This window comes from Grammomys surdaster, unplaced genomic scaffold (assembly GCF_004785775.1).
Source record: "Grammomys surdaster isolate TR1022 unplaced genomic scaffold, NIH_TR_1.0 173, whole genome shotgun sequence".
NCBI classification, from domain to species: Eukaryota; Metazoa; Chordata; class Mammalia; order Rodentia; family Muridae; genus Grammomys; species Grammomys surdaster.
This window is the reverse complement of record NW_021604621.1, coordinates 4015043-4041585: the sequence shown is the minus strand read 5'-3', so window position 1 is coordinate 4041585 and position 26543 is coordinate 4015043. Positions and strand designations below refer to the sequence as shown.

The following is a 26543-nucleotide window of genomic DNA, read 5'->3' as shown; positions in this document are numbered from 1 at the left end:
TGACATGTAAATCTCTCCTTACACAGCAGGAAAAATAATTGTCTAGTTTCCCATTTGGGAGCCTTGAAATTTATTATTTTACAATTGAGAATATTTGAAATACTATGTGGTAATCGCAGTGGAAAATCAGGCATAAAACACCACTTTTTTTTTCTTCTAAGGTAACATTTAATCATTGATTTTTTTTCTTATCATTAGCATTGGTTACACAAACTTTAATAAAGCAAAACTATTATTTTGAAAAACATGTCATTTGCCGTTATGCGTACATTCTAGTCTGCACTTTAATGCAGGTATAAATTCGATAGATAATTGCAACTGATTTCACATGATCTTATTAACGGGCTAGGAGACTTACTTCATTTCATTTGGGAAGGAAAAATGGTTTTGACCACCAGAGGTTAGTTGTAGTGGTGAGATAAGATATGAAATATTACAAAGAGCAAGTGTTTGCAATCTGCTGTTTTTTTTTTTTTACAAATGACTATTTTTTAAGTGTTTTAAAATTTAATGTGGGTGTGTGCATGTGCACACAGTTATGGGTTGGTAGGTGTATATCTTAATTGGCATGTGGTGATCAGAGGACAACCTACAAGAAAAAGTTCTCTCCTTTTACCACAAATGTCCCTCAAATGGACCTCATGCATGGGAGCAAGTGCTTTTATTTGTTGAACCATCTCATCTGCTAAGTTCTTTTTTTTAGTTTATTATTTTGTTAATTTATTCTCTTTACATCCCACTCAGTGCCCCTTACTGGTCATTCCCTCTCATAATCTTTCTCCTCTGAGCAAGTTCGGGTCCCCTGGATATCCCTTCCACCCTGGCACTTCAAGTCTCTGCGACTCTAGGCACTTCTCCCTCTGAGGCCAGACAAGGCAGCCCAGCTAGAATATACCACAGACAAGCAATAGTTTTTGGGACAGACCCCATTCCAGTTGTTTGGGACCCACATGAAGGTCAAGCTGCACATCTTCTACATATGAGTGATGAGGCCTAGGTCCAGCCTGAAAACATCACTTTTAATGTTGGCTCCAAATGCTTAAAGAAATTGACTTTGAAGTGCAGGTAAAAAAAAAAAAATTTAGAACGTTTCCACGGAACTATTTCTTGCTTAAACCTAGCATTTTGGGCAAAATGGACAGTGAATCTGATTAGAAAAGCAAGCAAGGAACACAGCTGGCTTAGTGCAAGAGAAAAAAATAATTGGCATCCCTTCTAGTCTATCTTAATACACTTATCCAATATTTTAATTTTATAAGCATCAAACAATTCAATCGTTATAGGAAACAATTTAAGTCTCCAAAAGAACTCAGTAATGGCAGGAAAAAAAATGTGGATTAAAAAAATCTAGTTGTGTACTGCTAGTAAGGTGGGCTAAAAGCAAGACAAGCCTGTAAGGAAAAAAAACAATGACCAAGGTATATTGTTGCTAATTCACCTGTTTCTCCTTTTCTTTCCTTTAAAAAAATTCCACATTTGTATATTCCACTGGTTAAAACATATTTTCAAAACAAGTTCGATTGCTTTCATTTCTTTGGACAAGAATTCATTGAACTAAGGCTTGAGTGTTTACTAGGTCTGTCAAGTTTTAAGTACTGGGTCAGCTTTATGGAAGTCATTTAGTGTTTCTTGTATAAAGGGGCTTCAAGGAAAGCCTTTCCTCACAGGAGGATTGAGGAACATGACTTTAAACCTCAGTATGTAGTTGGAAAAGTATGTAAAGTCTCTTCTCCATTTGGTAAGTTGCTAAAGTAATTCATAGGATCTAATTAGCCTATTTGAAGTTTCTTTATGTATAGTTCACTTCCTTGGGGAAAAGATTCAGCCATTTTCCTTCTGCCTGGTCTTCAATGACTATAAAGACAGTATGTACAGATGAAACCTCAAAGTGTTATCCAATTCTGCAAGAGTAGCTACAAGCTTAATTCATGAGCTGGATGTTTCATGGACATGATCAGATGAGCACAAGGAAATGACAGCCTTATGTTGGCGTTCATAAATGGTTCTGGCTTCCTGGTTGTCCTGGACTATATATTTAAATGCTTTAAGCTTATACTCTCATAGCTGAAAAAAAGAGTCTAAAACAAGGAATGTTCATGTGTGGTCCCTGCAGCACAGACTGGTACCCAGATAGTAGTCAGCAATGAGTGATCATTCTCTGTATAATATAATTTGATTTTTATCCCACTGTTTCCTCCAAGCAAAGGGCTCATCATATCACTCCCCAGATCACTAAGCCACAGATCTCTCCAAATTTCTCCCACAAAAAAATACATATTAAATGGGTCCTCTAAAGATGCAGCCCTTCACAGGACATTGTGCCTCCTCCAAAACATACCCAAGGTTCACGAGCAGTATGAGACTTAAAACACAAATACATGAAAAACAGATGTCATGAAGAAGAGGCCACCTCCAAGTGTCACCTTGCCTGCTTCTCTTTCATGTCTTCTTCCAGCTTTAACTCCCTAACATTGATTGCCTTGGGTACACTGTTTCATTTTCAGGGTCCTCGTTGCATTTTTTGTCTCATTGCTTTTGCTTTCTCCTTACTGGTTTATTTATAGTTATGTATTTATTAATTCGCTTACTTATTGACCACCTAATTCCAAAATGGATGCCAGCTGACACACAAAAATACACAAAATGCAACGTGAACCCATATATTCAAAATAGATAAGCATGTAAAGAGAAAACAATGAAGAACCTAAAATGAAGCTGGACCACAGGTGGGACAAAGTGCATATAAACCAAGAAGTGTCATTGTAACTGATATGTATGCACCACATATTTGGCTCCAAGCACTCTAGTAGTCCACAAAAGAGAAACATCAACAGCCTCACACTTCACACTGTCTAGAGAGTAAAATCAAGCCACTTATTTACTATATTCATTTTTTGGTTTAAATCCTTCAAAATGTGTATAGTATCAATAAACAGTGCCAAATTGTGCCTCCTACATTGTTTTAACACCAAGACTCAGCTCATAGAAGAGTCTCCAACAATGACAGCTCTTCAATCTCAAAATGAAATCTACTCCATATTTTTTCTTTTACCTATCTCTTGTTGCATTTGGTCAATAAAATGTAGCTATTAAAGAGATTTCAAAAAACAACCAATCTATAGGTGTTCTCTAATACAGACAGAAATTTTCAGATTTCCCAGTGGGTCAACCAAATGAACTGTTTCCAATTAAGTAATGAAGTATATGCTGTGCCACCATACAGACCATATAAACATATATAGGCTTTCAAATGGAGGCAAATATTCTTGAGAAAATGATGACCAGAAAAGCAGAAAACAAAGCTGTATATATACATTGTAATATTAAATATGCAAAGATATAAACAAGTAACACACACGTACACACACACGAAGAATCTAGAAATAAATCCACCAACATGTTAGTATAATTTCTGGGGTTTATGATTATGAGTGATTTTTATTTTCTAAACGCTTATTTTTATTTTTCAAGTTGACAGTGATGACTAATTTTGATGATATGATGAGCAGAAGAGGGTCTATGAGGAAAAAATTGATTCAGTTACGATTGGCTTAATACAAGTATAAGAAAAAATTCTTTTCTTTTTAAAGTGCTCTATAATTGGCATATAGATTCCAGTAGGGGCAAAAGTTACTTTAAAAAAATATAAATTCAATAACCTAGGTTATTGTTTGTGGAAGCTGTTAAACTCCACAAACATAACTCACAACTACCTGGCAGTAGTTAATTTTGTATCACTTAGGCAATTACAATTACCTAAAGTCATCACAAAGATTTAGTAAGGCGAGGTAAACCATACCATCCTCATTTAACAGGTGGTAATAATTCAGGTGCATAGAAGCTACATGACTGAGCCACAGTCACAATCATCCTTGCCTGAGCCATGCCTCCAGAACCCAAGTTCAATGCATTTTAAAATTATTATTAATTCAAAACTGTGATGTTATTGAAACTGTCATCAAAAAACATGGACAGAGAAACAATATTCTCTCCTCACCCACAAGGGTCGTCAGGTTTCTAGAGAAACCCGAAGCTTGCAAAGTTTAACTGAGGAAATTTTGGAGATAAAAGAGAAAAGCATGGACATTAGAAATGAGGTCACAAGTGAACTTTTCAATTATCTTATAAATAATTTACGTGCTATAATAATAACAACAATAAAACACTAAATAAAAAGAACAAGAAGAGTTTTCATCATTTAAAATAGTAATAATGAAAGGCTCGCCGTTGTTTAGTTTAGATCCTGAGATGATTTCCAGAGGTGATAAGAATATACAGATTACTCTTTACGAGACTGAAAATGAAGATGACAGTGGTGAACTGTTGGTTGAAATCATGTATAGAAATGTACTCAGAGTCATTGACATCGCATCTTGAAGCTGTATCAAGAAGATGAATATAAACAGCATTATTTAATTACTTTACCCCATTGTAAAGAAGACATGTGGCTTATGGCTCTTTGGAAGAAAGGTAGCCACTTTTGCATTAAGTTCAATGAACTTGTTCATGCTGTGAAGGCAACTTATCAGCTATTCAGTGCAGGCATTTAAATTAAATTAAACTACCTTAGTGATCTTTTTGACGTTAACTTCTTCTTATTACAATCTTTAAAAAGAAAAACCCTGCTATAGCACTTCTTTGTAAGTGCAGTTAAATCATCCAAGCTTTCTCTGAAGGTAGCTTGTCAGCTGTCCAGTAATATAGTAAACTATAATTAAATTATAATTGATGGCTTAAAAGTTTTATTTAAGATGCTTTCTGGTGATTCTTCTTAGCATCTGTTTATAGAATTCTTCAAAAATCAATGTTTTGAGCAGGTAACATATGATATGAAAAGATTCCAATGTTCATTAGTTTCCTTGGAATATTTTTCAATAATAATAATAATAATAATAATAATAATAGCTCCCCTTCCTTCTAACTTTATCTTCTAGTCTCAAAACCTCCTAATTATCTTTACTGTCTCTTAGGATAATCACTTCTGCATAGAAGAACCTCTCTGAAGATCATCCTATAAAATACCCTATCTCACATTAGTGTGAACAAGTTCATAGTCTTGAATTTCTCTAAGAAAGAACTATTCAAGCCATCCCGGAATGAGAGATGAAGTCATCCAGGATCCTCTGTTTGCATGATAGTTCAAGAAAATTTGGCTCAGATATTTCTTTTCCCTGAGATTTGAGGATACTATTCTGGAGATTAGCAGTGGTTTCACCATGAGGTCACTTGAACTATTGACACAAAACAGAAATGTCAACTTCTTGCACTTTCCTAAACTCCTGCTCTTCAGAAGGACAAGTGAGATTATTCAAAGACACCAAAAGTACTCACTTTCAATTGCACCAAAGATGTGTGTAGAGCCATCTATTATTCATCCATTGTCTGCAAATGTAGCAGATGTATTATAGGGATCTTTTCTTTGGCATGATTACTATAAATGACTTAGTTTCTAGATAGTGCCCTTCAATTTTCAATCCACTCTTTACATTCAGAAAATAGTTTTTAAGATCTACTTAAGTATTTGCAACATGATCCCCTTATAAGGCCACGGATCCCTTGTATAATTTATTCTTTTACTTCTCTTCAATCCTTGCACCATGAAGGAAAAACATAAACATACGAGAAGCAACAGTTACTAACAAGAATTTCACCTCTTCCTATGATACAAATTATAAATTCATTAATACTGCATAAACACTCTCAAACTACTTATTTTACCTTGCAGATACCGATCAATAATGACTTTTTCCCCCAAAGACATTACCTTTCTTTCCTTTTTGGCCAATTTCAGTGATGAAAGCAACCTTAAGCTTACTGTACTCATATCCTGTTCAATAGTTACATCTACAGACGCCATGTTTCAGATTTATGGCAATTAATACAACCTTATAAGCTACTTACTAAAAAAATTCACAGAATCAAGTATCATAAAGTGGTAGCATACACTATTAGTTAAGCAACAAGTTGTATTATGGGTATCACGAGGGCAAATGATAATATATTGTATCTTTCATGAACATGGAACTGACTATGTAGGTGACAACTGATAGAGGAATAGAAGAAACAAAGTTTTCTTTCCTCCCTTGTGATTCACACAGAAAATGTTGTGGGTAACTGGCACTTATTCACATATACATAACTCAGAATCTTCAGTTACCAAGAAGATATACAAAAGTCAATCTTCTTAAATACTCAATTATCACAGATGGACAACTTGGAGTTGGGGATAACTTGCTTTAAATTCTACCTTATGTTTTCAGAAAGCCAGCTGCTGTCTATACACTCAACCCAGTGCTCCTGCGGTGCTTTCCCTTAACTTAAATCTACAAATTCAATTTCTGTGAGAGGCAAATACAGCACATGTATTTTCTGTTACCACACAGGAAGTCAATCACACATGATCCTCTGACAAAAAGGCAACATCTCAAGATGAAAGGTCAAGCAGGCCCGGAGCATCCAGTGCTCCAGAACAGACTAAGCAAGTAAGACACTGCCAACCAAAGAATAAACTGGCCCCTTTTGAACGCCCGGCCACTGATACTTTACTTTTATCCCCTCCTCCTGGGAAGATAGAGCGAAGCCTGGCTTTCTTATTCTTCTCTTCCGGGGCCATGGGCAGTGGTTTGGAACTGTGGTTGAGTGCTGAAGAATCTCGGTTGTTACTGTTCATCCTCAGTGGGGGAGCTGGGGGTTTCTCTTCGTTATCCAAGCTGTCAGACATTTTCAGTTGCAGCTGATTTTACAGCTCCTATGGAAAAAGCAGTGGCAAACAGGAGGTAAGGGAGGACATGTTTAATGCAAGTCTGGTATACACCAAGAGTCTATCATCTCAGACAGAGCATTGGTCTCTCATGTATTCACGCAAATTTACCAAGCAAAGAGAAGACATTTGCCTGTCCAAAGGCTAACAAGACAATTTAGCAAAGTTCAAGTAAGTGAGGACATTAACGACTTTCAATATGCATATGCGAATATGTAAGCTCCCTTGACATTCCCTCAGTGAAACTACTGTTTGCTGTTCACATGTAATCTCCGAATGAGTAATTTACAGTCCCTTAAAATCCTATGCTGATGATCATAATGGTCAAATGGCACAAACTTTTTTTTTTCATTTTTTTCTCTATTACTTTTATTTATTTTTTCGTCCAGCCATTGGCACAAACTTTTTACACTTTTAAGTTGACGCAAGCTTAGATGTTGATTGCCAGTGGCCATCAGCCCCAATTTCTTAGCTGTTTCAACACTGGCATTTCTTGGTATCTGCTTCTTACTTCCGTGTTCCTCATTTGCGAAGTGATTTCGGCTGTTTTTACATTACAAAATCAAGAAAACTTTTTACATACACGCCAGTTTCAGGAAAGTTGGGGTATACTGTCTTGGCAGACAGTGTCCATCTTTTGCTAAGCAAGTAGCTAAAACAGGTAGGGTGAATGTCATTATGGCCAATGGCAGAGCTCTAGCACACCGAAGGATATCGTCATTTTACTCTCTGTATATTTCATGACCCAGAAAGGTACTTTTTGATAGCACAGTCTAGCCTAGATTTTAAGAATTTAAATTTATTTTGAATTTTACTGTTATTTAGGCTCTTGTGTCAAAATCTGGGAATATTCCTGTTTCATCCAACTCAAAGAATGAACTGGAAAAAGTGTCATTTCTAAAGAAATGTTTATGTCCAAGTGTCCTCCTATTCTCATTCTAGCCCTCCCCTTATATGAGTTGACCTTCACAGGTACAAATGAGGTTCTAAAAGTGTCTTTTGAATGAATTCCTGGTTTTCATATAAACAAAATCAAACCTAGCTACAATGGAATCTCAGTAGAGTTATCAAGTATCACTTAGTACTAATTTAGCAATATGTTAATTATCCAAATACAAGTTATCATGTCACTTTATAAAGGGACATTTACTGTAAGTGAACATAAGTATAGCAGTAACAATAACTGCTGGAATAAGAAATGGTCTGCTGCTAGGTTGTGGTGGTACATGATTTTAATCCCAGCACTGGAGAGGCAGAGGCTGGTGAATCTCTGAGTTCAAAGCCAGCCTGGTCTCCAAATAGAGGTCCAGGATGGCCGAGGGTACTTAGAGGAACTCTGTTGCAAAGAAAGAAAGACTGAGACTGAAAGAAAGAAAGAAAGAAAGAAAGAAAGAAAGAAAGAAAGAAAGAAAGAGGAAGAACAAAAAGAAAGAACAAAAGAAAAAGAATGAAAGAAAGAAAGAAAGAAAGAAAGAAAGAAAGAAAGAAAGCAAGCAAGCCTGTCATAATTCCTTTTAGCTTTAGTAGTTACAGAATTTTTATTAAATTTAATAATTATCTATAAGTTATATCATATGAGGATAATTTAAACTTTTTACTATATTTTGTGAAATCATGTTTATAGAAAAATGAATGTAACTGGAAAGTAACAAAATAAATTAGCCAGACTCTGAAAGACAAGTATTATGTTTTCTCTCATCCGTAGAATACAGGTTAAATAAAAAATATTAAAGTAGAAAGGAGATTTTAGGACAAGAAAGAGGACCAGAAAAAGTGATGAAGGAAGACAAGAAAGAGGCAAATATGATCTAAATACATTATGTACATGTATCACATAGCATAATGAAACTCATTATTTTGTATAATTAATATATGGTAATAAAATTTTAAATTACTTCTCTATATTCTACATTTAATCAATATATACAGTCCATGATGCCCTACTCCCTTCCTACTGAACTACTGGCAATTAAAGGTTGTTGGGTGTGGCTGTTTGATAGCTATGGGAGGCCTGCCATTTTCTTAAGAGAAAGGGAGGAGGAATGGATGGGGGGGAGGGGAAGAGGGAAAGTGTGGGTGGGGCTGGGAGGAGAAATTGCAGAGGAAACTGTAGTATTAGAGCATAAGGTACAATGAAAAAACACAGTGAAGTATATACTAATATAGCAAGTACCACATGCTAATGGAACTAGTAATTATTATACATGTGAAAGCAGGGCTAATGAACTACATTCTCTTTTACATTTTGACCTTTGATTCTTCTAAATCTCCTCTTCTTCAGACTGACTTCATTATGTTTTACTGGCTCAGCTCACAGTTTTCATTTAGCCACTGGGAATAATTTGGTCTGAGACTGATTGTTCTGGGCTTGATAATTACTGTCCAAATGTTAACTTATTATTTATTATTACAGAAATCTCAGCTATGCAACATCTAACTTTATAAAAACTCAGTGTGAACGTTACTGGACAGGACCTGAGTAGTTAGGTAGAAATATCTATCAAGAGACAGATTTCTGGAAGGTTGTGTCCTACATAGATAAAGAGCTACCATGTTGCAGATGATACATATTTTCTGATTACGTTATTACTCAACTTGATATGACAGAAGTCAAAGAGACAGTCATGCCCTCTTTAGAACAGATCTGATCTTGCATAACCAGACAAGACAACAAGGGTTCCAGGCCAACTACGTAATTTAACATACTGTGCTCCTTTGTTCTTCATCAATAGGTGTGGCTTCCACACCTATTTACGCATTTCTAATTATACTCTCTAAAAAGGCGGCGTGTTTATGTGCTGCTTCTTTTCTGGCTACCTGATGACCCTGATGCTATCTGACCAGGTATGTTTTAGTTTGAAGATTTAAGGATTACTTGGGATAGAAAACTGAAACTAAAGTCTTCTACGCTGTACTAACAACCTACATCTCAAATTTCAAAAATACATATACAATGAACGGATAAATAGATAGATGATAGATAGACAGATAGATAGATAGATAGATAGATAGATAGATAGATAGATAGATAGAACCACATTCATTGTCTGACATCTCAGGAACTCTGTAGAGAATCAAGCGTGTATGGAAAACTTTCTACTTCTCAACAAACTGCAATTGTTTTGGCTTCATTTGTCTCATCAGGGGGTCATCAGAAGGCTTGGATCAACCTTTACAGAGATGAAGCTGAGACTGAAGAATGTATGCCCAGTTCCACAATGGGAATGTGAAGTATGACCTAAATACTCTCCATTTGCATAGATATTACAAATTTTATTTTGTTTAAATTATCTTGACACTACTTCAGTTCTTTGTCAAGTTTTTTAAAAAGTAAAATCAGAATTTATCATCTTGACATGGTTAACCCACCTTTAAAGCAAGTGGTTCAAAGTATGCTTTTGAGAACAGTGGAGAAAGGGAATGTATTCACAAGGAAGCCTTGGTGTTAATATATTTTTTCCCAAGTGGGAGGGATCTTGTACTCTTCCATAAACGTAGAAAGAGAGAATCCTATTATGTTATGCTTGTAAAGAATACCAATTTACTATGTCAGGTCCTCTTCTGAGATAGGTCTCTACAAAGGACACTATTAATGGATCACTGCTTCAATCTGCCTATGATGTCATTATTTCCAAGATCTTATAAGAGACTATTTTGTTTGGGATGGATGTAGGTTCCATTTCAAGTATTATACAAAAGCACTATTATTCTCTAGGATCCCAATCAAACAAATAAAACTGTTGGTTTTCACTTCTACGACAGAAACTTTCGAGTGGCACTTTAGATCTAGTTATAGGACATGTGTTTCCCTTTCAGATACTGGCCCTAAGCATTGTGGAAAAATAGGTAACACTAGTGTACAAACAGCCACAATTTATATCTTTTTGTAACCTGATTACAAAGTTACTACATTTCTTCACAAAGAATTCTAATGGCTTTTGTGGATGTTATATATTTTTGAGCTATCCCTTGAGAGTTAGTGTTGATGTATTCTCTGGAATTGCAATTGAAATGCATCTACTATTTGTTTCTAAAAAAAAAATGATTTTGGCTTTACTATGAACAAGGATCCTAAACAGTCTATTTTAATGTATCCACTAGGATACATTATGTCTATTTTTCATGTCTCTCTCTCTCTCCTCTCAGTCTCATATACAAGTGTGAGAGTGTGTGTGCATGGTGACTGTATGAATGCACACAGCTTCTTGCTGATTCGCCTCTTGGCAAAGAATCTTGCTTAAAGCATCTGTTGAGGAAACTAGCTGTTATGGTGCAGGGCAACTATAGATGCAAGGAATAGAAAAGTTCAACAACTGTTGCTATTCTCTCATTTTCCAGCATGCATTCTCCTGCTATGCAGTATACAGTACCAGAATAAACTCTTAGGAGGTTAAAAAATAAATTCACCAATCTACATGAATCTAAAAGTCAAGGAGAATGAAAAGTAATCAATTATATACTAAATAATATGATCAAAACCCACACTACGATATATATTTTGAATTGGATGCAGTCAAAATGCCAAGTATGCCCATTTATTACAGGTGCTATATATCAGGTACATGAAGAATGAGAAACCAGAAATTCTGGTTTTACCACCACTTACCAGATCATTTATTAAGCCATAAGCAAACAAAATACATATTTTAAACAAATACCATGAGAGCCATACATAGAAATAAACATCTGTGTACTTTTAAATTTTATGTAATTATTTACTTGCATACTTTTTGCAATAAGACAAATATGTTGTCTGCCTTTTAACCAAAATCTGAACCTAACAAATACACAGCCACAATCAAATGAAAGCCACCCCTTTGAAAACCAGCAGCAACATAAGCCTGTTACCAGACGTTGGTGAACACACCAACACTGTTTAATATCCTTTGGATGTGAAACTAGATGATACAACATAAGGCTAGGAATGAAATATCCTAGAGCCTAAAGGAAATGTCCAGGCTAAACTGTAATGTTTCTGGTATGTAGATATTGAATACACTAGACTAGACTGGACTGGACTGGACTGGACTGGACTAGACTGGACTGGACTGGACCGGACTGGAATAGAATGTTCAAGAAACTGTAATGACATAATGACCATTTAACACAAGGACACACACACACAAAAAAGATGGATTTTAGGATTGCAGAAGTATAGTAGACTTGAAACAGAATTCCGTTAAAATGAGAGTGTGTTAACTAGAAAATCTGTGGGGGAGGTTCTGTATGAAAAGAATTGGTGCTAAAGATCAAGGATTAAAACTTAAAGACAGTCTTTAGACTTCAAATTATTGAATAAGCATAGATTTAAGGTCATCATATATCTCCTTAGAGAATTATAATCAATACAAAATCAATTTTTGTGTATGAAGATAAGATTGCTATCTTTATTGGAATGATGTATACACTAAATTATACTTTGGTGGTAGGAAAGAAGATTCAAGAATTATACTTGCTGGCTTTTTTTCCCTACATTCCCTTATAACCTAAACATACATTTTCAAGATGGCTATATGTGTCAGATATAGACCTCAGTGGGAAACAAGCTGTGTTTTGATAATTAGCCTGGGCCAATATCAATTCCACTCTATTTTGTATGCATTATTAGCATATGAATTTGAACTTGCCCAGCTCAAAAATTCATGATGGACAATATGAGGAAATATAGTAGATATTTTGTAAACTGTTTCCTCCCTCCCAACTAACAAAGAAAGAAAGAGAGAGACAGAGACAGACTCAGAGAGAAAGGAAAAGGAAAACTATGCAGCCTTTCATAAGGCTGCAATACAGTATGAAGAAAGTATTACATATTACTTTCCATTTCTCTAACAACTTATATCTGAGTACTTCTAGGCATGTTTCAGACAGTAATTCCTATAATATGTTATGTCAATGAAGGCATTTCATGAGAAAGATAATGAGCTAGATCTAAGTCTCGAAGATATTCTAGATCCACACTGTTACTCTCAGATTAGGTGAACAAGCAAGAAGCCATCCATTAACCACAGGCAGCTGTGTGGGCCCAATTTAGGAGTTTTGTCATCTTGTCTCAAACTGCATGGATCCATTATGTATTCCATTCTCCCCCCACCCCCCGCCCCACCCAATAGAGCATAACCTCCATGAGGGTAGCATTGTAAATGCATACTTTCATATTAGCTAGTTCAGTATATTGTTCCCAACAAGCATTGCACTTGAGACAATTAAATGAAGTACTATATATTCTAGGCATTAGTTTCAGCTCAGAATGTTACATAAGATTACATTCCTACTTAGAGCAAGTTTGAGCCAAGAAAGGCATGCTTGCAAATACAGCAGTAGTCTAACTACAAAGCAAATGAGCATCATTTCAAAGACAGCCTCTGGTTAACGAAACAACATATCTCTATCTATCTATCTATCTATCATGATTGTAATTTCTAAAAGTAACTTCCACTTCCTACTCTGGTTTGTGTCTCACATCAACACATTAAAGAAGTCAGTATCATGTCTTTGTCCTCCATGAAGAGTATAGGTTAAGTGACAATGTCTAGGATACTTTAAACTCCTCAATGCTTACCAATTCCCTTTCAACAATAGCCTACAACACAATATATATCAAGGTAAACAGAAAGATTCACATGCTTTTCATATACACATTTTTAACCTCTTGAAATAATAACAGAACAAGCACAACCTTTTCATATCAAACTCACTTCAGGCTGGGTACTTACTGAGTTCATTTGCATTTCCCATCCAAAGACCCAAGGCTATTCGATTTATTGATAGAACTCCAAATTTTGTTGACCAATTGTACCAGTTCTTAGACGGCCTTGTTTGGGAGCTTGCCTCTTCTGAGAGCACTCACCAAGAGAACTCTGCTATCGGAGACAAGGGTGTGCTGTTTCAGGGAGCCTTGCCAGGAAGATACCATTACAGTGGATAATGGAGGGAAGCCATTTGTAATATCATTTGATCAGGACGAGCTGACCTACTTGTTAGGCAGGAGGTTTGCAAAAGCAGCTGGACAAGCAAGGGAGGCGCTAGCTCTTTCTACAGCCTTCTAGTTTCAATCTTAGATTATGCAAGAGATAGCTCACTGATGACACACATACAAGCACGCTCACACAGAAAACAGTCATGTTCTCTGTCATTCACACACGCAAATGAGGTCATCTGTATAGTAGTCCTGTCCTCTGCTAAAGTTCTTATGAGAGGCTTCCATTGTTTCCAGCAGGAACCTGGCATTGAGTCCAAGAAATCAGCAGATTATAGTTACAGATTTCAGTGTCAGGCTGTAAAAAAAGGGGAAGTCAATAGGTATAGGCCCAGCATCTGGACCTCATATTCTGAATGTATTACGAGGGACAAATAGTTCTCTTTCAAATGACTTCTTAAGGCTCTAAATAGATGCGGTGCAATACTTTATTATTTATTGTATATGCTGCATGAGCTAATGCCAAGAAATTGCTAATGACTATCTGATGTGTATTTATATTTACAGACTAATGCATCCTTACAGGATTCAGCTGTTTGTTGCCAGCACCAGAATACCTATGACAAACTCAGACGCATAAAGTACAGAGGCAGAGATATTTTTAAGCATGAAAGAACAGAAATAATTAACACTAAAAGATACCTCAAAGGAATAGGTGGGGAAAGTAAAAGGAAAGCAGCATCCTGTAATAAAACATTTCCAGGTTCTGAAATAGAAAATGGAATATCCTTGGAAACATTCAAATGGAACAAGTTAGATGCAGAGTAACAGCCCTAGGGAGCAGGGTGTGGTGAGCCAATATCTTGGGTCTCCAGTGTTCTAGCTGCTTCCTCTTACTACGCATAGCTTATAATTATCCACCACAGTGAACCAGCCACACATGTTCTTCAATTTAAGCTCAGAATTTCAATTGCTGCATTTCTTAGGGCTTTTTGCATTAGCATGGAGATGCCTGAATGCTGCTTTTCAACCTGTGACTCATAGCTCATTATCTTAGCTCCTTGTTGTGTCCCTAGTTTCCCCTGCTCCCACAATGACGCCCTGTAAGGTAGATGTCCATGCATGTCTGAAGAGGGCACTTGAGACCTGGTCTTCTTTCTATACCAAGAACTTAGATCAACTTGGCACAGTTTATATTTCAGCAAAGAGTGATTTCCTATCAGATCTGGCAGCTAAGCAGTTTGAGCCAGCATAAAATATAGCAACTTTCTCCTGGCTCTGTCTTTTAAACAAAGTTTAAATATGCACAATTTTAAAAGGTTGAGTATGTGTTTCAAAATCTTATTTGAGAGAAATTAGGAAATATGAAAAAGTATCTATGTTTTAGAAAAAGGTTGTGGCTAGAGAGATGGCTCAGTAGTTAAGCACACTTGTTCTTGTAGAGGACTGTGGTTCAGTGCACAGTACTTTTTTTCACAACCAGCCAAAAGACCAATTCAAGGGGATCCAGTAGAAAAACACAGATAGAAATAAAATAAATCTAAACTGAGAAAAAAATTCCTAAAATACTGGAGGAAGATTGGGAGGTGACAAGACCTAACTTTCATCTATCCCACGTCAAAAATAGTCAAATATAAACATCTACTTGGTTACAGCCCTAGTTTAGAAATTCCCCATCATGGTTGCCTCCTCCCCCCTAACTACCACCACCAATGACAAGTATTTTACTTTGAAAAAAAATAGAACTGGCCAAGCTTGGTATAGTGGTGCACTCATGTAAACCTAGCACTTGAAAAGCAGGAGTAACAAGATCAGTCAACAAACATTACATGAGATGCTGTCTCAAAAATACAAAACTAACACAAATAAAGAAAGCCATGGGGTTCAAAAAGGATCATAATCCACACAAGGTAATTGTTTAGAAGCAAAAAAGCTTAATCTGAATAATAACTTCACAATTGTTTACACTGGGCTCTCTATAGACTTCTCATGACTTACATAGGCTTTTTAATATCAAATTGTCAGATCAAATGAACTCTTTAATCTCCTTGCTCTCCATCATTATATTACTTGATTACAGAAACCACTGCCTGCTTATAGAAGACATAACTTGTGATTGGTTTGTGTTAGAGTGGATCCTTACTATGGCACACAGTCAGCTTTGCTTCACCAGTGTTCACACACATAGGAAGAGGAGACTGTTATGTACTTTTCTATGGTCCCTGCAAACCCCCAAACTGAGGTTAGTATGCCCTAGCACTTATCCCGAAGGAAAAAATGGGTTTGGGTGAGAAAGATTACAGATGAAACAGAAGCAGAGTTTGGTGCCAAAAGAGTCAGGCCTGAGGATGAACCAGTGAGGAGTTTCCAAGTTAGTATTGTGGAACATCAACGATGGCTTACAATGTATCATGACAAATGTACTGTGGATAAAGAGAGGGAATCTGGTTCCTCATAATAAATATACACAGATATATGAAATGATGTTCACCCTAGAATATCCTAACTCCTTTGAAAGTAAGCCTAGCAACTTCTCTATGGCGTATCATTCAAAATATTATCAAACAACCATTAGCTAGGCTGATGGCCTTGAGCAGATCACCTAGGAATGCCCATATCTTTGCATTCATAGCTTAATAGGGATCTTTAAGTTATAAGGATGTATATATACAGGGAAAGAAAAGAATCTTAAACCATTGCCTTTAAGAGGAAAACACACCAGTTAGTGCTTTATTGTTGTTAATCTGAGGTTGATTTCGTTTCAAGAAAACTTGGGACAAAACCAGACTGACTACAAGTTGAAGAAATGAATATTATGACTTTACTACTAAAAGCACCCCATAAGTGTACCACTCTTATTTATTTAACAAACCTTTGTCAGTTCAGTATTCCATAGGTATCATGATAGGTGATACGCATAATAAATAAATAAATAAATAAATAAATAAATACATACATACATAGCTCTGAGTAAGGTTGGAAGGCTCAATCAGTGGCTACCTATTATCCTTAAATATATACCAAATGTATAGACAACAATGTAACTGCAGAGCAACTAATGGCATATAAATATTAGAGGTTATTCTTAAAACCACAGCTCACATTTACACCTTCACCCATGTCACCAACCTTCCCATGTCTATAGTGTGGTAGTGGATATAGGGAGAATACAGAGATGGATCCGGACCAATTCTTGTCTTCAAGGAAGGTAGACAGTAGGGTTGCAATATGATGTAATCCAAGTAGGCATAAGATGCTTCAGAAGGAAGAAAAAAAACCCAGAAATGTTAATGTTCCCAAAGGAGTCAAGATAATGAATAGGGTATGACCAGTGTGTGAAAGCTGAGCAGATTTTGAAAAATAGGAATCAACATGTTGTCAAAAGATATTATTCAGTAACATACTCTAACAAATGAGTAGTCAGCATGTTAGCTTATTTTTTTCTCTGCTTTGGGTACTTGTCTCTATTGAGCTGAATGATTGGTGTTGCATGAAGAAGAAGAGATGTCAAAACTGTGTAGAAAGCAGTATTTGAAAGTCTAAAAGCTCGGACTCTGTTTCCAGTTCAGCTACAAAAAAAGAAAACAGTAGGGTCTTACACAAAACATTTTAGTACTGGATTCATACATATACATATGAACAGAGCAGACATCTGGGAAAATGTTAGTAACAAAATACTTGGAAAAATAAACTGCTCTTGTGTGTTACCTTTAAAAACTACATGGTGTCATTTTATGTGGCTTTCATTGGGAGATAGCTGTTCAGTTAGTAGATCTTTTTATAACCCTGAAAGAATTCTCTCTAACAGAGGAAACAGATTGATTGAAGCTCTAGTTCCGGATTATTCTACAATGCTTAGGAAATCATTAAATATTCACAAATCTATTAATTCATTGAACATTTCCACCATGTCTGTTCTATGCCAAGTAACACAGAGGATACTCAGGAAGGACAGAAGAAAATGGCTAGCTAATACTGTCTAGATAAACAAGGAATAGCACTGTCCCCTTGAAGATTCTTGAAAGGACAATCATGACAGTTGAGTTCAAGGATGAAAACAGGACGTTACTGAAGGAGGAGACTGAGGAAAAAAAAACTCGGCAGAAGAAGTATATTTGAATTACGTTAGGAAGAATAACCAGATTAAAGGAAAGGCAAGTTGCAGGCACAAAGAACTATATGTGTTAATGTCCAGAGGTGATCAGAGAAAGAAGGGGAAACATAAAGTATGTAGATATAGATTAAGAAAGGTCATATGTGCCTTTCTATTTGGTTTGGCCTCTTTCTGCCTACACAAAGACATTTCAAGTAGTGGAATGGCAAACTTAGATTGTAGTTTAGAACTAATACATAGGTGCCAATGTGGCGGTTCCCAATTGAAGATAAGACTGTTTAAAAATTTTTTCAGGTTGTAAAAACAGAAAAATGGAGTAAAATATTATGATCATGAGTCAAGGGATAGGAAGCAAAGTTAATACAGAAAAAGGAAGCCAGGAGATACGAGATTTCAGGAGGGATGGCACCTATTTTGGAAACTGAATTGAATTTGTTATAAGGCAAAACATACACAGTTACACTAGTGTTCCTCTTTATAACAGTCACTGGGCTATCTGAAATAAGTATACTCTTAAGAATAAGAAATTATCCTCACGTTTTTGTCCAGTAGGATATCTCTTTTAATGAGTTTTTTAAAAATGCATCTAAAATTGTATAAGGCTCTTCTAGAAAGACAAAACACAAACATCTCCAATGCACAGTGATAGAAGACCAAAAACAGTGACACCGTAAAAATCTCAGTAAAAGTGAATCTAGAAATGTCTCTGGGGGAGCAAGATAAATGTTTAAATGTTTAAGCATCTTGCTCTTGAAATCTCAAGTAAGAAAAAGTGGAAGCGAAGATCATAATAAGGACTGCAGTTCATACATGGTAGAAAAATATATCTCTTTGTATGTCTTCTGATTAGAGATAACACTTGAACAATAACCACAATGGAAGCATAGTTATGACACATTCATTGGTTTGGCTTGTGGAATTATTCCAAGAACAGCTGGACATATGAGATCAAGATTTTAACTTGGAGGCCATCAATATGAAGAAACTACTCAGAGCTGAATTGTATGAAGCCAAAGAAATTAAGACGGGAATGCTTCAAGCTGAATGTATTGATCTTGATGCAAAGTTGCAGGTAGGTCAGAAACGTTCCTTTCTATTGTCTAATCTTCCTGCAACGTCAACCTAGCTTGCTTTTTGCTGTTTTCACATTAGAAACAAAATGTCCAGCTGCTACTACAAGTCTGTGGATATGCTTACATATATTTTGAGAATTCTAACACCCTACAGTCTGTTGTTACTGGAACAACTTGGAAGACACCATAGATTACATAACAAGAAGTATTCTTCTTGGTTGTGGCTGTTACCACTGTAGCTATTAATACCCTGTCCTCTTCTGAAGAGCACTATAATGATGTCACATTAGTTGCCATCTTGTATTATGCTGGGCATTGTGTAATATACACAGTCAGTTTCAGATAATAGATAAACCTTTAGATCTATTTTCCATGGGAAAGAATAATTTCTGTTCAAGTAGTTTCCATTTGGTAACTGTAGCACCAAAAGACTTTTTCATGTGAAAATGCAAATATTCATTCTGGACTAGATCCGCTTAGTCTATACCGTTGGTAGTGCTCTGTACATTGTTTGGCTCCTCTGTGGCCACGTCTTTATATGAAAAATGGGACCACTCATCAGAAACATGTGATGACACAATAGTCTACATGTGGACTGTGCTTCAAAATAATCGAAGATGTCCTACTAATAAGATGGTTATCATTACTGCTGCATAAGTCACAAGCTATAAATACAATTACCATTATTCGTGGAGATCCTATCATATCCTAGGTACTCTGCTTAAAAATGACTCATATAAGTTTATATAACTTGTATCTATAAGGCATTAGTGTTCCTTCTATCTGAAAGATGAAGAAATCATTGACATTTAGAAACATTAAGTCATTTGTCCAAAGCCATAGATCTAGTAAACTCAAGGTGAAGACTTTACAACACCATGTCTGTGACTCCCAAGCCTATGTAGTGGATTTTATTTTGTGTTCTCTGTTGAACACACATTGGGGGATCAGCCCAGGGATTCATAAATTCTAGGCAAACACCCTACCACCAAGCTATGTCTCAGGTCCCTATGTTCTCATATATACCTCTTCAGCCACACAAAAGCTTCAAAGGGTCAGTTACTCTCAGCTAATCAATTTCTATGCTTGCTCATGAATATCTTCACAGTTTCAAAGTAAGTGAACTGTGCTTCCACTGTGGTGTCTGAGACCAAACTTTGGAAAAAAGCAAATGCTCTATCCACAAAGGAGATATTCAGTACTAAAGGAGGCAGGAGTGTGGTGACTGTTGGCCCTACCAGCATTAGGAGTTTTTCCACATTTGCTCCTCCCTTACTTTCTTTCACAGCAAGTGAAGGTACTGCATTGAAAGTTTCACAGATTTCTAGAAAGCACTTATATCATTATATCAGATGCACATGAATAAGAAACACTGATGAGGTGGCAAGCCTCACATGCCCTGGTGTAGCAGGGATTGAGGAAACTTAAGGATAGTCATGTTTTCCAATTGTTTCTTTGAGTAGGCATAACACTGACAGCTGGCTCTTGGCTAAGCTAAAATAAAAGATTCAAAATGAGTCAAGTAAGTCCAGTGAACCTCAGGCTTTGGCTGCAAAGGCTTTGGCTTGACACCATTTCTCTGCTGTCTGGGAGTTCTCTCCCTTTGCTGGAGCCTTTCAAAGTCAATGGAAAGATAATAATAGGATCTATCACTCGAATGTTTACTATTGGCAGACACTGAACTATTTTCTTAAAGTATCACATTTCATCCTCATAAGAAGTCCATTTCAGGCCTGGAGAGATGGCTCAGTGGTTAAGAGCACTGAGTGCTCTTCCAGAGGTCCTTAGTTCAATTCCCAGCAACCGCATGGTGGGTCACAACCATCTGCATTGGGGTCTGATGCCCTCTTCTGGTGTGTCTGAAGACAGCAATGGTGCATAATTTTTTTTTTAAAGAAGTCCATTTTACAGATTAGGAGGGCTTAGTACTCAAACTAGGTTACACAGTTAGAAAGTGGTTAAACAAAGATTCAAATGCTGATCTCCTCCTAATGCCTTGTTCATTTTTAAAAGAGAGAGATTATGAGGATTTATAAAGGTATAAAATAACACATAAGTTCAGTAGAGTCGATATTCTTACTAAGCAATTATAATTAAATTGATAAGAATCCAGGCTTAAAATTGCAGTTTGTCCCATACCCTGTACAAATTGCCTATAGTGAGTTTCAGGTATCAACAATGTAAATGTAAAATTGCCAGGCTGTTTCTCAAATGCTGTCTCCAAAAGGAAGTGGCAACTTAATCTTGATTAAGTGCAATGATCTCATTAAGGTTTGTAGCTCTTTCTTTACCTTATGCCCAGTGACAGAGAGAACTCTATTACAGAATCATCTGGAAAGATGGCACGGCTCAGTGTTGAGCAAGATGTCTATGAGAAAGTTTACTTTGGCAAGTGGCTTCCTTAAACCATTTCTGGGCTTTTAATTCCTTTGCCATCTGAAGACCACTGGATGACACAATAAAGATATCTCTGATGCCAAGCTTCAAGATTCTTACCTTTTATGACTGTTTTATGTACAAACGAAAACAAAATACCTCAAAGGCACAGATACGTGTCTTTCACCCATTTGAATCTTTCTTTGGCTCTGACACTATGTAGAGCCTGTAGAAGGATCCTCTGATCTTGTAAGCCATTAGAATCCTTAGGTGAGGAAAAGGGAGAGACTAGATCTGTCCTGACAACATACCCCTGCCAACCTTTTCCTTTTAGTTCCTTAATTGGATCACAGAAGTAGTTCTAGGCCTAGCCTTCTGCCGGTAGGATTTTTAAAAGGCATTATGATGGACTTACTGCTGTCCAAGACATTTTCAACTTAATGATGGAGTCAAGGGTTGACTGATGCTCCTGAATGAAGACATGCCACATAGACACTATTTCACACTCACCTGTGCTCCACACTATGTCAAGTGGTGGTATACACATTGTTTGACACTCACTTGTGCCCAGAAAGACTCCAGTGGAGGAAGCCGTGCACAAACAAGATTACTGTGTGGTGTCCTCGTGTTTCTAAATATCTAGATCCCAAGTTCATGTTCCCCTGGCTCATTCCCGGGCCTGTGTTTCTTTCTACTCTATTACAGGAAGATCTGCAATCTGTCTGGAGTGTAAGGAACTTCCATCAGCTTATCTTTACCTACGCCTACAGAGAAACCTCCTCTGGAGACTTGTTAGTAACAGCTGTTGAAATTTCAGCAGGGTCTACATATGTGTGGGCACACTCACAGTAGAAATGTGTTTTATCATCCAACTATCTCATTAACCTTTTCTTTCCCTTTCCTCCTCTCTTTAATGAAGCAGAGGTTGGCGCTATTAAAATGTATTTTTAGCACACACTGTAAGCACAGGGGCTAATTAAAGGAGGGTTACACAGGGTACCCATACACCTGAGTGTGGGTACAGGTTTCTCAAAGGAAGAATTGCCTTCTATCACTCTGTAGAATGATGTGCTCCGGGTTAACAGAGTATTAATATATGTGGGTAGATGAGAGGTGCCTAAGTGGAGCAGATCTGCCCTTTCTGTGTGTATAACCAACAGCAATTTTATATCATCAACATAAAACCGTAAATGTGCTACTATCCATGGCACAGCATTAAGGAAATAGATTTTTCCCTTACCCTCTTCTGAGGAAAAGAGATAGGGTAAGGAATGATTTTCTACAAATAATCACACCATGCAAAGCTCACCACTGTTACATGGGATTGGTTAATGTTTTCTTAGACTATACATCATTGAGAAAGTGTGTAACTACAAAAATGTCAGTTTGTGAGTGCATGTAAGACCTTCAGAACAATATGTCTGAAGTTGAATGTGAGGGTGGGTCGTTATCAGTACTTGTGAATCAATGTGGCTAGATGGGAGTTGCTGTGCTTCTAGTGGAGAGAGAGTGTAGGTCAGCGCCAATGTGAAGATGTGTACTGCCAATGTACCCATGGAAGAAGCTGAGAGTGTGGAGAAGTTTACAGGAGTGTATGGGACTGCGCAGGCATATGGGTCAAAATGAGTAAGAGTATCTATCAGTATTAGTGAGAATGTGGTAGGGTGAGTACATGAGTGAGTGTAAATACCAATAACTGACATGTATGGTGTTGGCAATCACCTGTGTGAGTACATGTATGTATCTATGTAAACTGACTATAGCAATATAAATTATGCACGTATTGTGGTACATACCAGTAAAATGCATGTTAGTGGTAATGAACACTGCACATGTCACTATATGTTCCCTTGTATGATATATGTAACAGTGTGAAGGTGTATCCATATGAGACTAGGACAGTGAAAATGTGTGCAAGTACTAGTATGTGGTAGGCATAACAGTGTTTGTGTGAAAATGTGTGATGGTATGTATTAGGATTGTTATGTAAGAGGGTGTTTATGTAAGAGTGTACAGGAGAGTTATTGTGTGCTCATAAGAATGAGTGGGAATGTGTAATTTGCAATATGTAGTTCTGGAAATGCATGAGTGTAAATACATGGCTGTGCATTAAGTATGGCTGTATTTATGAATTTTATATGAGTAGTGAATGGACTATGTACATGCCAATGTGTAGTTCTGTGTACATATCTGTACATAAGCGATTGTGTAAAAGGAGAAATGGTGACAGCAGGTGAATATGGCTGTATTTATAAAAATAAATGCATGTATGACTGTAGTTCTTCAGGTTGTGTTTCTGAAGAGATAGTATTGAATGTGATGATCATATGCCAGTGTGAAATGAAAACTCTTTAGTGTAAATATGTGTCAAAATATCTGCCTCCATGTCTAAGTGTGAGTCTCTGGGAATATGATGTGCACGTGAGTGAAAGCAGATTTGTCAACGGTATAGAGCAGGAGAGTGTAATACGTCAAAATATACAAACAAGAGTAGGTGAGATACTGTCTATATTGCTATCATCTTTATATATGAATAGGGTGAGGATGTGTGTACACCTGTGTGTCCCTCAGTTGTGTGTAACTGTGAGGAAAAATGATCCTATCACTGCAAACATGCCAGAGAATATAAAAGTGATGTGTTATATATGGCTATGAGTATGAAAAGTTTGAGTTGGGCATGGGGAAAGGTAGGGTATGTTTGGGCACAAAGTGTTTGATTTCTAGGTGTGTTAGTTTATAGGTGTGTTAGTAAGTAAGGGTATATATTATTATATTACCTACCTGTCTAATGTAAGTAAATATAAAAGTGTGTGAAAATGTTAAGAAGGAATAAAAAGACATGAGGAGGCGGGAACGTTCAAGCGGGGGTAAGGTGTATGTGGATCATAATGAAAATATGAATTTATGAATATATCTATTCAGCTGTGTGCAATAGGTTTGTAAATATGATGATATCTGAGAGAGGGGTAAGAATGATAAGTGAAGGGGAATCTGGGGAGGGATGTGACTGGGAGAGTACGGAATAATACTGAGGACTAGGAACCTGTCCAGAAAATGTCTTTCCTTCCCAGACAGACATGTTGTTCTAGTTCTAGAGTTATTGAATCCCTCCCAACCTCTATTATAGAAATGACAAAAAATGCTTATAGATTTAGAAAGAGAAGTGTGAACTAGTTGAGAAAAAAAAAAAAACCTCATTTGCAAGGTGCCTAGCTCAGTGTTGGCAAGAGTAGATAATAAATAGAACTTCTTCTTGTAGCTGTCATAGAAAACCCAGGAGAGATGCCAAGGCACACTAATTATTCTCACCAGTTCTAGTTACCTTCTGTCAGTCAAAGTCTCTAGAGGATCCTGGACCAGACCATTTCTAGAAAGTTGAATGCATCCGTATCAGCAAGGCTGTAATTTCATACCTTCAATTCCAACGGCTGAAACTCTGGTGCTTCCCTTTCATGAGAGCACATCACACAAACTCCTGCTGCTGAGATGCAGTTCTACCATCTTCTAGGCCCAAAGTGTGCTCACGGTCAAAGAGAAGTGGCTTGCATATTCTCTGTATGTTTGTCTACTTGAAATTCTTGGGGGTGGGTGGGTGGGAATGTTGACTTGGGCAACAGGATAGATGCCTAAGCAGCCAACAAAGAGACAGACATTGGAACAGGCAGAGAGACTCAGGAACATCAAATCTTAAATAGCCATCTAGGCTGTGTGTGCAGTATATAGTACAGAAGAGCATGTGGTGCAGACAGAGAAGGGCAGATGACAGGCATGCACAGAGGATGAGAGGCAGGCCCCCTGTGCAAAGCTGCTTGTAAGACTAAAGACCTGCCCTTGGTAATATAGTTTCCCTGTTCAGAGAAATACTTCAAGTGGTCCTTAGGGAATGATTTATGATGAGAAGAAAGCAATGTATGCTACAGACCCACGCTGGAGAGCTGGGGGAGGGCATCTGCCTTTGCTGCCTGGTTAGGTGGGAAGGTAGAGGGAGGGATCCGCCAAATTTTGGTTCCAAAAGCAAGGACGAGTGGGTTGGGAATACATTTGACTCTGAAGACCAAATTAAGATTATGGGGCAGTGGAAAGTGCGGGATCTGATTGGAGGGTTTCTGATGTGTGGCTGAAATGCTACTCCAATATCAAGAAAGGAGAGAAAGGAATGAGAGCTTGAAGGGGAGCATTTTCTGGGCTACACTGATGTTCTTAGATGATGCTTAACATTTGCAAAGGACTTGCCAATGACCGCTATGTTTATCTCTCCTCCTCACCTCAAAATGTAGGTCAAGGTTGTCTGTCATTCTGATATTAGAGATGGAGGAGCCAAGAGATGAAGGATAGCTGACTGAACACCCCAGAAAGTAGGGTCATACTGTAAGGCCTAATGTGGGGCCCGAGTTCAGATAAGTAGGCAAGATTTATTTGGATTTCAAATACTCCTATTTCCATGCCCTGAAGTCCATTGCTCACCTCATACAGCCACCATTGCAGGATCTCAGCAGAGGTGTATGCTGCCCATGAGAGGGGGCTGGGCTGCCTGAGCTCAGACTGACTCCGTACTGTGCACACCACCTACTGCAAGACGCAAGAACTCAGCTGCTCCTTCTTGGAGGAGCCTGTAGAGGAAAGCATTGTGGGGAATGTTGAACTCTTTCTACAGCTGCCACTACTCCCTCATCCTACCCCCATATATGTTACACAGAGAGAAAGAGAGAGGGAGGGGGAGGGGGAGGTGGAGAGGGAGGGAGGGAGGGAGGGAGGGAGGGAGGGAGGGAGAGAGAAACAGATGGAGGTAGGAGGGAGGGAGAGGGAGAGAGAGAGACAGAGAGGGGTGGAGTGGTGTATTTCAGAAAATCATTTAAGAGGACTAGTGAGTCAGAAAGGTAAGAAATGTAAAAACATATTGCTATGGAGGATTTTGGAAAGAGTACTGAGCTGGGAATTAGGATATGAGAGTACAGATTAATAATTGATGCTTGCCACCTCACCACTCAGGGCATACTTCTTATCAGCTATAAGAGATCTGTTTCCCTGGTCATTTTGGACACATACTAGGAGGGCTAAGTCAAATAAGATGCATGTGAAAAATGTACACACCTTTCCTAATTAAGGGTAAATTTGCACTTCCCAGAGATGGCACAGTCCAGTGCATGAGTATCAAGTAAAGCTCACTGAGAAGGTCTCAGCTGTCTAGCAACCTACCACAACTGTACAGTTCTTTCATCCCTCAATTCCGAGTCTCCACCTCCATTTCAACTCCTTCAGCCAGTAACCTCTTTCTTTCTGTAGGTATCTAGAGAAAGAGTCTCT

At 37.5% G+C, this 26543-nt stretch overlaps 1 protein-coding gene across 4 annotated transcripts in view; it reads right to left on the bottom strand.

Moving 5' to 3' along the window:
- Pak3 (p21 (RAC1) activated kinase 3) overlaps window positions 1-26543 on the bottom strand; it is a 105190-nt gene that overhangs the window by 72428 nt on the left and 6219 nt on the right. For 3 of the 4 annotated variants that reach the window (XM_028767475.1, XM_028767476.1, XM_028767477.1), the window contains exon 1: window positions 6547-6721. In XM_028767475.1, coding sequence (XP_028623308.1) covers window positions 6547-6721 — 175 coding nt within the window. Of the gene's footprint in view, window positions 1-6546; window positions 6749-26543 lie in introns of those variants that run through there. The other variant, XM_028767478.1, reaches the window with a different exon arrangement.